The 12,073-nt window shown below is 40.1% G+C and overlaps 1 protein-coding gene across 2 annotated transcripts; it reads left to right on the top strand.

The window, feature by feature from the left end:
- Positions 1-4,411: 4,411 nt before the first annotated feature.
- Positions 4,412-12,073, top strand: LOC149107547 (tetratricopeptide repeat protein 28-like). 2 transcript variants are annotated; one of them, XM_089295167.1, is made up of 3 exons: positions 4,412-4,490; positions 6,899-9,671; positions 10,944-12,073. In XM_089295167.1, the coding sequence occupies exon 2, from the start codon at positions 6,919-6,921 to the stop codon at positions 9,667-9,669; it is 2,751 nt and encodes a 916-aa protein (XP_089151293.1). In that variant the 5' UTR covers positions 4,412-4,490; positions 6,899-6,918; the 3' UTR covers positions 9,670-9,671; positions 10,944-12,073. The 2 variants fall into 2 exon arrangements, with proteins under 2 accessions (XP_089151293.1, XP_089151292.1); XM_089295166.1 differs by lacking the exon at positions 4,412-4,490 and having other exon boundaries at positions 6,853-9,671.

The following is a 12,073-nucleotide window of genomic DNA, read 5'->3' as shown; positions in this document are numbered from 1 at the left end:
ATAAAATTAAAAAAAAAAAAAAAAAAAACTCGCGAATCATCTAACATAGAATTCTACTACCTTAGCTCGCTACTAGTGCAGTGCTATGCAATGAAAATTAATTTGCATATAAACTTGAGTCATGCTTAGCGCCCAAGCCTTTAACATGGCGGCCGCAATACATACATGGGGGACCCTCATCGAGTTTGTCAGTGTTGTCGCAATCTGCTTAAAACGTAAGTATAAATTGTTTGCAAGCACGCACTATATACTCTCATCAAGGCGACTTGCCAAAAATTCGGGTTTTTTAAACTTTCTTTTCTTTTAAAACATAAATCTTACTGAATGAGCAATTATCGAAATCAGAAGCATCTAATTTGCTTCTGTCGAAATACACGGCGTGCTTAGTAATGATGCCGACTGTTTACAAACCAGTATCAACGTAAAGAATCGTTAACTGAATTTTTTTTTGGAAACTTGCGTCTGCTCGATCAAATCTACAAGCGGTAGTGAGGGACTGGTGGTTGATCGTCGGGTGGGTGTTCAAAGCGCGAGCAAAGACATGTTTACATTGTAAGTTACTAATTTGTCACTGACTGTTTTTAAGATGTTACTTCAACACGTTTCGTTTGGCGCTTAACGTTGCATGGGTTGAAACTGAAAGGCTTTACACGTGATTCAAAAAGGCAGCACGTTAAACGCGCACTCTTAAAAGGCGACATGCAAAATTCAGAAATGAATCGCAGGACTCACGCGCGTGCTAAACAGTCTCGCGCGACGTTTTCTGACTGGGCCAATAGGCCATTTGCAATTGCCTTTCGCCTCTGCGTCAAAAGGGGTAATAATAATAATAATAATAATAATAATAATGATAATAATAATAATTATAATAATAATAATAATAAAGATCTTTCAACAGGGAGCCCACTTCACATATATGTGGTTTTCAGTGGGGCCTTGCAAAAATAAAATTGCAAAAGCTAAAGAAATAGTAGATTAAAAATAATAATAACATTTAACCATTGTACTAATAGAAATATAGAAAACAGTAAAAAAAATGATAATTAAAAATTAAGAAATACCCCTAATTCGACTTTTAAAATTAAAAATACTGATACTGTTCCTAACTTCATCGGGTAAAGTGTTCCATTCATTAACGGCATTGTAAATAAAACGCTTTTGTCTCCAGGAGCGACGGGATGGAGGCTTACAATTGTTGTCTTTACTTCTCGTATTATACCCATGAATATCTTTAAAACTACAAAAATTAAAATCCCAGTCAATTAAACCATTTAAGGCCTTAAAAATTAAAATCATGCGATGAAAACTTCTTCTTCTCTTCATGTTCTCCCAGCCAAGCTGTACGAGTGCCTCTGTAGCAGATGAATGCATTGGCTTGTCAAGAACAATCCTCGCAGCTGTGTTTTGCAGTACTTGGATTTTATTCATCAGGATTACATTGTTTTTGTCTCCCTGCGTAACATCCGCATAGTCTAATAACGGTATTATGGTCGTCTTAACAAAAAGTTCTCTGATGTTCCTCGGAAGAAAACACTTAATTCTTCGTAATAAACCCAATCTTTGCGACACTTTGGTACAGAGGTGTTCTACATGGTCTGACCAAGTCAGATTCTCATTTATGATGACGCCCAGATACTGATAAGAACTCACTCTATCCAACTTACTATCCATGATTGACAAAGTAACATCATTAAATGAATTAAGCTTCTTATTGTCACCGATGAGCTTAAATTTAGATTTCGAGACATTTACAGTCAGTTTATGTGCGAAAAGCCATTGTGCTAGTCTGTCCAAATCATGATTCAGTATGGTCTGTAATCTATAAGCTGATTCTGAAGAGCAGTATAGGGCAGTATCATCAGCGAACAAGGTAACGCTGCTGTTCTTAAGGACGTTGAACGGATCATTGATGTAGATGGTAAGCAATAAAGGGCCGAGTATTGACCCTTGGGGAACGCCAACCGTCACTCTCCTAGTCGAAGACGAAACCTGACCAATGACCGTTTTCTGACAACGAGATGAAAGATAAGAGTCAAACCATGCAAGGTCAGTGCTGGTTACTCCTATGGCTTTAAGCTTCTTTAACATAATGCCATGGTCCACCGTATCAAACGCTTTCTTTAAATCGATGAACACTACACCGTTAACTAATCCTTTGTCCAAATTTCTTCGTACCTCATCGGTAAACTGAGTTAAAGCTAGACTGGTAGATCTTCCAGGTCTGAAACCAAATTGGTTAACGAAAAGAATGTTATTGGAAGCAAGGTAGCCATAAAGTTGAGAATGTACAGCTCTCTCGATCACTTTACTGACGGTGGGAAGGATAGAAATCGGGCGGTAGTTATCTTTATCACTTCTGTCACCTTGCTTAAAGAGCGCAATTACTTTAGCACATTTCCATGACGATGGGAATCGGCCACTTTCCAGGGACAGGTTTACGATATATCGTAGTGAACGAGCGAGTACACTTGCTGAATCTCTGAGCAGCCGAGCACTGATGTTATCCAGTCCAATGGCCTTATTGATCTTCAGCTGACTCAACTGCTCTTCAACAAAGGATATTGTTACGGGCTGGAGAGAAAAATTTGAGCTGCATGCAAAGCACTGATCCGGCAAAGCACCGCTAAAGGCTTTGGCAAGCTTCTTGCCAATGCTTGAGGGGGTCTTCGTACGATACCATTCATACGAAAACGAGTTCTGCATACAAGTTCATTTTCATCCAAATCAAACTCATTTTCATTAGAAAGGTTTTGCATGGTACTCTAGCCTGCAGCTCAGGCGTTTTACGTATGTTCACGTGTCATTGGTACTCCTACACCTTAGGACCTCTTTTCGTCTCTTGCGAGTTTGAATCCAAGATGGCGCTTGCCTTATCAAAATGCGTGCGTTCGCTCGTCAAAATACTCCTGCACTGCAGGCTTATGTTACTCTAGTACGTTTTTAATGGGGAAGCTCTGGCCGGAGGTCCACCCTCTTACCCTTTTGTATACCATTTTGACAGAAAAGCTACCCCATCTGGATACCTATTATTGAACAAGGCACCCCTTTCACCCACCTTCTTAAGAACACTGAATCCGTTTTCTAAACCCTTGGAATGAAGTTAATGAAAAATATTACGGAAAACATCAAGCATTACCAGAAGAGATGTTAACCAAAAATCACGTATTTATATTCAGTTCATGTTCCGGCAGGAGCCAAGATACTCCCATTTCCCTACCCTTTCATATACCTCAACTTGTGTAATCCCTGCCCTTTTATATCCCTGAGGCCTGAAAAAGGTACTCCTTTCGGGCGGACCCCCCCCCCGTATAGGCTATTATAGGGAGTACACTCCCCCCCGGTACATGGTAAGTTACCAGTTTGCCACTGACTGTTCTTAAAGTTGTTCTTTATCAACACGCTTCGTTTAGTCCTTACAACTTCATCAGTTGAAACGGAAAGTTTTTTTTATTATATAGACACGAGTGTTTTACTGGAAAATACACCACTCGTAAAATTCATACGAAACTACATCCGGGACTCGGATGGCGTATTTTCCATATCCTTGTGAAGATATCGATGACTTCACTGATATCATGTTTGAACCTTAAACTGTACTTAAGTTTGTTGGTGTATGATCGAAACATCTTCGAATCTTCCTCGAAAGTCTTCGGCAATCTTCAGTAATCTTCCACATTTTCGCAAATTGTTCGGAAGGAGAATCTTTGATCGGAAATCTTCAGAAATTGGTCGGAAATCTTCGGAAAACCGTCCAAAACGTCGTTATTAGTATGTCTATATGATAAACAAAATAATGCATAGTTCCTTTTTAGATATGGAATATCTCTTCTCGTCTTCTCTTCTCTTTTCTTCTCAAAAAGACAGGTCGTTAAACGAACGCGCTTAGAAACTTAGAAATGTAGTGCGCGACTCACGTGCGCTATGTTTTTTTTTTATGTTTTAGACGTAACCTTCCAAGGGCGCTCGTATATTGAATCACATGTAAAACTTTTCAGTTTCATCTGAAGAAGGTCTAAGCACTAACTGAAACGTCTTGAAGTCACATCTTAAAAACAGTCAGTGACAAACCAGAAACTTAAAGTGTCCGCATCTCCTGACTACAATTACTTAATGTTTAAATACGCGTTTACATCATGAAGAAGAGTTTTGTAGTAAGAATTGTACCCGTCCACTCCTCCTCGAGTCATTTTTTACCGGTAATTTATCTGAAAAAAAGTTTTCCTTTCTTACCAAGTTCTTGCTCATGCTCTATAATTATGTCCTTATTAATCATATTTCTGGTTTTTAAATGATCTTGTGCAAAGATCACGCGCAGACAAACATTTCGTTTCTTTTGTTTCCGCTTGGCACGTCAGATGATGCAAAACTGAAATGGTTCTAAGGATGGATAATTTATGCGAGGAACACAGTTATAAGCAGTAAAACACAGACGTACCTCTACAGTTTTTGTTTGGAAGAACGAAAGACTGAACAGAGACTACTGCGCAACGGTCAGTTAGTCGTTATTTTGTTTAAAACAATGCATTATTTGGGCTTCCACTGATAACATTTAACATATTATTCGACATATCGCAAAAGCCTCCTCAAATGATGTAATGCTTGGCCGAGTTAAGACGCGGAGTTCCCTGCTAGCAGTCTATTAGTGGTTTGCCTCAGGAAATGCTACATGACCCGCCCGACCTGTTCTTCGGATTCCCTACGTTCAAGCTTATGAATAGACTACAATGATCAAGAACGCACCTTTATATTTAGTTGACAAAGAAACTGCCCACCTACCGACACCAAGTAGAACTTTAAATCGTACCATGACACTACAAACAAATGTTCTTTACCGTGTACATGTACTGCATGGCTTTGCTGGACGACCTATAAGGAAGTCAGTTTTGGGATGTTCTGTACAAGCAACATCACTTACCGATCAAACTCGAACTCATTCGTTGTTATACAGCTTGATTTAAATCCGTTAAAACTTCTCTCGATTTTATAATGATACTTTTTCTCGGAATTTTGAGAGACTCGCCTACTGTTTCAGTTTCGACTTTTTCCAGTGCGAACTTCACTGTCGTGAGAAAAACTAATCTGTCATTTATTTCAACCAGTCCAAAATAAACTCGAGACTGTTCGGTAAAACTTGGTTTGATTTTGTTTGATTGAAAACATGGGTGTCCATAGCGCATCAAGCTAGACAATTTACGCGTATTACGTTACCCTGCTGGGGGGAATGAGGCACTGAGTATAACAAGGAATAAATCTGAACGGACTAATTTTGTGACCTGTAGCTATCGATGCGTCTTTCGGGCTTCTTGAACTACTTTTGGCTTCTGAGGGAGAGTTAAAGAGGAATCGCGATTCACTGTTTTCCATTCCATATCCCGACATTGATTTGAAAAGAAAGTCTTTCACTCCACTTGCCGAAGAGTGCAAATCATGTTTAAACCTGAAGATGCTTACATTCGGTATCTCGGCGTTATAGTTTTTATGGGTTTAAAAACCCATCTCGCATACCGCCAAACAGATACGTTATATGATCATCAGTTTTCCTGGAATTGCGTGAAACACCCAAATGTTTCGTAGGTGCCATGCACTTTTCAAAGGGAACTCTACTGAGGCTGGAATCCATCACTATGAGTGTGCAACTCCCATAGTAAACCTAGGTCATAGCATTTTTACAGACCGGTCTATTTTTAGGCTTCTTTTCCCGCGAGATAGGTCGGTTTCGGTCTACATGGGCGCGCATCGGTAAGGGAAAAAATGGCCGACCTCACATCAGGAGCCCATCACTTCTACCGGTGTAATGATGACGTCAGTTAAGAATAAAGTCCCTGTTCGTGATTAGTCACTGAAGTTTCTGTGGGGGTCTGAATTCCTGGTAAATTCAAACAAAAAATAGATCGGTCTGTGAAAACGACATGACCAGAATGTAGGGTAGTTGCATGCTCTTAGTGATTTGCTCCTGACTGAGGTAAGAACCTCATCTTGTAGTTTTTGCCTTGTTAGTCGAAAAAATATATCTTTGCGATATTCATAATATGACATGGCGAAGCTTAATCGAAGCAATTTTTTTTCCAAGTTTTTTCACTCAAATTTCGAAGCCTTTTCGCGCGTATTTCAAGCTCAGTTAACCTAATCACTCTGATCTGGGCATTATTGGAAAGATCTTTCCCTGTTGCGGACCTTGAGTAGAAGTAATGCCAATTATGGTCAATGGTGTTGACGTCAGAAGTGGAACAAAGGACAATGTTGGTCAAGGCCGTTTCGGCCGGCACAGGAGTCAAGATAATTAAAGTGTGCTCGCAGTACTGATCCCTCCTATTCACGGTCGATAACACATTCAGTAGAGAAAGGGGCGGGGGGATTTACATAATATATCAAACATGAAAAGCCGTGTTTGACCACATTTTCAAACACCGAGAAGAGAGTTGAAAATACGACGCGCAGCAGAGTATTTTTGACGAACTTCGAGGTATTTGGATATGTGGTCAAACACTGTCTTGAGTGTTTGATAGATGTTCTCAATAGAAAGTAAAACTAAGAAGAAAACGGAGAAATGAAATCGTAAAAATCTATGCTAATTAAGATCAGATATCCAAACACCGTCACGGTCATGATTTCCTTTGTTTAAACTTGATGAATTATTAAGGACTTTGAGAAGATTTCTTCAGGTTATTTTCTTTATAATGGAAAAGTTTCATAAAGTCTGAGCACGAGGTGAAAACCTTCTAGTCTGTGTCAAACCAACGTGTCCCATCTTGCATAAAACGAACAGCTAGGAGCCAATACCAGGCTCACCTCCAGCATTAAGTTCGCCAGTACTCATTTATGCACAAAGGAGAAGAGAAGTACAAAAGTATAATGTTATTTTACACTATGGAGCTTGAGTGGTATTTCCTTTTTACAGGGCTTATAGAGGAGGACGAAATGAACAATCTAGACTACGTTTTTCAAGTCATCTGTGTTGGTTTGGCTATTGCAACTTTCCTTCTCAACACCGGTCGGGGTGTAAAAGCTATAGAGGTCTGTAAAGAATGTTTGATTTTCGTAAATAATGTGATGCCGAAAGAAAAGGAGGAGCAGGTTGTTAAATTAGTTAGCCCTGCTTTCTATAAAACAATCTTCATGGCGTATTGTCTTATCTTTGATTACACAAATGCCATAAAATACGGCAAGCAACTTCTTGACATTTACCTAGAGCGTGGAAAAACAGGCGAAGATGAAGGCATTCTATTATTAGAACTAGCCATGATCTATGAAAAACAATTTAAATATGTAGAGGCAGGAAAACTTTATGAGAAAGCGATCAATATCATGAGAGAAATTGGTGACAGGAGAGGAGAAGCAGCCGCTTACGGAAACTTAGGAGTTGTGTTTGAATCTCTTGGTGAACACGATAAAGCTATAGAATATCTTGGGGAAGCACTTGCTATCAATATTGAAATTGGTGACAGAGCAGAAGAAGCGAGCTGTTACGGAAACTTAGGAACTGTGTTTCTATCTCTTGGTAAATATGACAAAGCTAATGAGTTTCTTGAGAAAGCACTTGCAATGAGAATTGAAATTGGTGACAGAGAAGGAGAAGCATCAGATTTGGCGAACTTAGGAAATATTTTTCAATCTCGTGGTGAATATGACAAAGCTATGGAATATCTTGAGAGAGCACTTGCGGTCAGAATTGAAACTGGTGACAAAGAAGGAGAAGCACGCTGTTACGGAAACTTAGAAACTGTGTTTCAACAGGCTCAGGAATATGGCAGAGCTAAAGAATATCATGCCAAAGCACTTGCGATCAGGCGTGAAATTGGTGACAGAAAAGGAGAAGCAAGAGATTACATAAACTTCGGAACTAAGTTTCTATCTCGTGGTGAATATGAGAAAGCTAAAGAAAATCTTGACAAAGCACTTGCAATCACAGTTGAAATTGACGACAGAGTAGGAGAAGCAGGCTGTTACGTAAACTTAGGATCTGTGTTTCAATCTCTGGGTGAATATGAAAAAGCTAAAGAATATTTTAAGAAAGGACTTGTGATAAGTAAAGAAATTGGTGAAGTAGAAGCAGCAGTATACTTCAACTTAGGATTATTGTTTAGTTCGATTGGTGAGCCCGTCGTCGCTGAAGGTTATCTCGAGAAGGCACTTTCAATTAGTCAAGACATTGGAGACCTTGAAAAAGAGTTTGCATGTCTTTGTGCACTTACAACGATGAAGGAAACCCAAAAAGAAATTCAGGAAGTATTTGACTATCTGGTCTTGAGTATGGAAAAAAGCGAAAGTCTGCGTGCTTTTCTAAGAGACAACGATCAATTTAAAATATCGCTCTCAGATATTCGCAGCTTTCCTTATCAGAATCTTGCTGCCTTCCTTGTTTTTTCGGGGAATCCTAACAAAGCCATTTATGTTGTAGAGCTGGCACGCGCTAGGGCCTTGGCAGACTTGATGACAACACGGTACTCTGTTGAAAGGCAAATCTCTCCTGATCCGCAAACTTGGGTTGGCATAGAGAATATTGTGAAACATGAAAGCAACTGTTCTTGTCTGTATATCTGTAATTTTGATAACGCAATGTTTTTGTGGATTATCAAAACAAGCGGAGTCATGCATTTTCGAACAATAACAGTAAAGGAAAGCGATAACGCTGCCGGATCATCTGACAGCTTGGATGAGTTTTTTGCTAAGAGCTTCCGTAGCTTTGGTATTTTATCCGAAGAGGATTGCGAAGATCGATCTTTAAATGATATTGAGCCAAAACCAGATGTCTCTCATGAGGAGGAGCACGCAACTTTGCGACAAGGAACGGGTGAGGATGATCCCGAACTGAATCTAATCTTGTTCTACAATATGCTCATCGCTCCTGTGGCCGACTTACTTGAGGGGTCCGAGATCATCATTGTTCCTGATCCCTGCTTGTGCCATGTTCCATTTCCAGCTTTACTTGATGACAGTGGAAAGTACTTATCAGACACGTTTAGGATTCGCATTGTTCCTTCCTTGACCACTCTCAAATGCATCCAGGACAGTCCTACTGACTATCACAGTCAGTGTGGCGTTCTGATAGTCGGTGATCCTGAGGTTGGTAGAGTGCGTTACAATAGTCGTCGTACAACTTTCAAACCATTGCCCTTTGCAAGAAAGGAGGCAGAGATGATTGGGCGACTGCTAGGTGTTCAGCCTTTGTTAGGAGAGAAAGCAACCAAGCAGGCGGTGCTTGAAATGCTACATTCAGCAGGTCTGATACATTTTGCCGCACATGGTGATGCCGAAAGAGGAGAAATTGTCCTCTGTCCCGGGCGGTCTACTAAGAAGTTTCCTACAGAAGAAGAGTACCTTTTGACAATGTCTGACATTTCAGAAGTTCAACTTCGAGCCAAACTTGTTGTACTTAGTTGTTGTCACAGTGGACGTGGCAAGATCAGAGCCGAGGGAGTTATCGGAATTTCTCGAGCGTTCTTAGGATCTGGTGCACGCTCAGTGTTAGTGGCATTGTGGGCTCTAGAGGACGAAGCAACAGAGCAGTTCATGAGTCGCTTTTACGAGCATCTTCTAGGTGGAGAGAGTGCCAGTGAATCTCTTCACGAGGCCATGAAATGGATGCGGAGTAACGGCTGGTCTGGAGTGAGGCAGTGGGCACCGTTTATGTTAATTGGAGATAACGTGTCATTTGAGTTTGGAAAATAAGGGTAAGTTTTCAGATAAGATAACAATAATTTTATCATTCTTGTGTTTTGAAGCCAGTATCCTTTAACTTGGATTTCATTACAAGTAGCAAGATCCCGGCAAATCATGCCAATTCTGTTTCAAGATTGCTTCAACTATTTGAGAATGTCTTTTAATATGAACTAATTTAATTTGGAGGACGTACAATGCACTGTCAGAAAAGTTCTTTGTAAATGAAAGGAGTTTTTACCATGTGATCAACTCTCGACTGGGTTAAGCTTCTGATGGTTGGATTTCAGCAGCCAGGCCTATGTATTTCAGTAAAAAAGGTTGGCCAATGATCGAAGGCGACGTGGTACCTTTTCAAAGTCGGTGAAAAATGCAAAGATATGGACTTCATTCAAATTCTTTTTTAATCAATAGTTCATCAGTGTTTACACTAAAATCGTCTGTAATAGTGAAATATTCTTTTGGATTATGACCAAAATAAGAGTAACAAACTTAAGTCAGACAATTTGCGTACTATCCTTTAATGCTGCCAGATTCAGAAACTGGGTTTTTAACGGTACAATAGAATATAGGTATGTCAACTCTATTGACCAATCAGAGCGCGCGTAGTATCTCTGGTATTATACAACAGCCATAGCAACCGCTGGCGTATTTCTCAGTGCTGTAAAATCACGTTAGTTGTTAATCCATGGCCAAAGAGCACTCGTTTTAATCTCTCGGATCGCGCCAAGTAAGACCCAAACGTTGTTGGTGGTATCTTTTGGACCAGAATTAGCTTAATACAACTAAGGAAGTAGCGTTTTTAATATTCTATGAAGGCTTACTTGAAGCTACTCTACCTGCGGGGGCCACGGGGGTGCTTGTCGTACCTTTTAGGGTTTAAGAAAAGGTTTCGGTACCTCGCTCGGTGGGAGCTTCCGCGGTACGTTATAGGGTTTTGAGCCCCAAAAAAATATGACCGGGTATAGTTGATTTTCAACTTTACCAGTAGAAGGTATTTGGAGCAATCGTCTTTAACGCTATTAAAAATTATGAAAGTGTCAGTTAATTTGTTCTTTTAAAATTGGTACCTTTTAGTGGTGAAAAAAATTCAAGCCACGCCCACAAAATAGGATCTTGGAACCTCTTAGGGGGTCTTTTCAAAATTTCCCACAAGCACCCCCCTCCTTTTTACATAGGAGTCTCCGAGGGACTTTACCCTGTTTACATGAAGAAGGAAACCATTTCAGGTGGCGAGTGAATCTATTGCTTACTCACAGTAACTGGTTATTTTTATGTTCTTACAGAGACGTTGTGCATCAGCCTCGTACTTGGGTCTGACATTGAAATCCAAGATGGCCACCACGAGGTATTTTCCCCTCGGCTTGTGTCCTGAGTACGAACAAGTTTGAGCCAAAGCGACATTTCAATTTTTGTGTGAATAACTCCGTGAAAAGACTGATTGATGTGATAGGAAAGTAGTAACAAGTAATCAGTGATTAAGTAGTCAGTAATAAGTGATCAAATCCTGATTTCCCCTTATAAGACCATGAAATTTTAAACAAACAGGTGATGAGAAGAACGAAAGTCATCAACTAGGAGATATTGTCTTGATGAACTCTTAAATTCTCAGAACTAACATCAACGGAAATGTATGGCGATAAGAAGGGAGGATCGGCATTTTGAGCTTAGGGCAGAACTGAAGATCACTGGCAAGAGGATTCAGCAAATTTAAGTTTTACCGTGACCTTTTTTGAAAACCTTGGGTCGTTAAGATAAACTAAAGCAACATGTGGCTGGTTGACATGGTAAAAAGTCGTCGCTGGTGGAACGGCTATCCCTATCCTCCTCGAACCAGCCTGTACTTAGCGTTTGTATCAGAAGAGTTGTCCAGTCTGACCACAGCAGACATTGGCCACCTAGAGTTTGTTCTTTCTCTCTACGTCTCTATTTATCCCGGCTAGGGATGGGTAGTGATATATTCTCCATGCCTTCAAATTAAGTTCTGCTCCACCACGGGGCACCCTGTTGCCCAAGATTTCTCATGTACTAAGTAAATGGTTCTCTGTTATTGATAAACCCACTTACCATACAGAGCTTTCCTCCTTGTAAAACGGCGCAGTGTTTAAGTTTTACACGCCGTGTATTACACTGTGATAAAACGCGACGGGTATTTGAGAACACGAGGGAGATGTAGAAAACACGACTCGCGGAGGAGTTCTTTCTACATTTCTCGAGTGTTCTCAAATGTCCGGTGTGTTTCATCACAATGTAATACTCGGCTTAGGTTTCTTTATTTGCTTCATGATGTAGATTTTACATGCCGCAAGTAGAAACAAAGAAAATGTTTCTCTCCATCTCTAACAAAAATGCTGAATAGAGGTAATGTGGCGAAAAACAATAAAACACGCTTTTTCTGTTTTGTATTCTGATAAAA

The sequence above is a fragment of the Orbicella faveolata genome, unplaced genomic scaffold (assembly GCF_042242905.1).
Source record: "Orbicella faveolata isolate gen_17 unplaced genomic scaffold, um_ofav_v1 contig_26, whole genome shotgun sequence".
Classification (NCBI taxonomy): domain Eukaryota; kingdom Metazoa; phylum Cnidaria; class Anthozoa; order Scleractinia; family Merulinidae; genus Orbicella; species Orbicella faveolata.
Note: the sequence above shows the minus strand (reverse complement) of the source record. Positions and strands in the feature narration are given on the sequence as shown.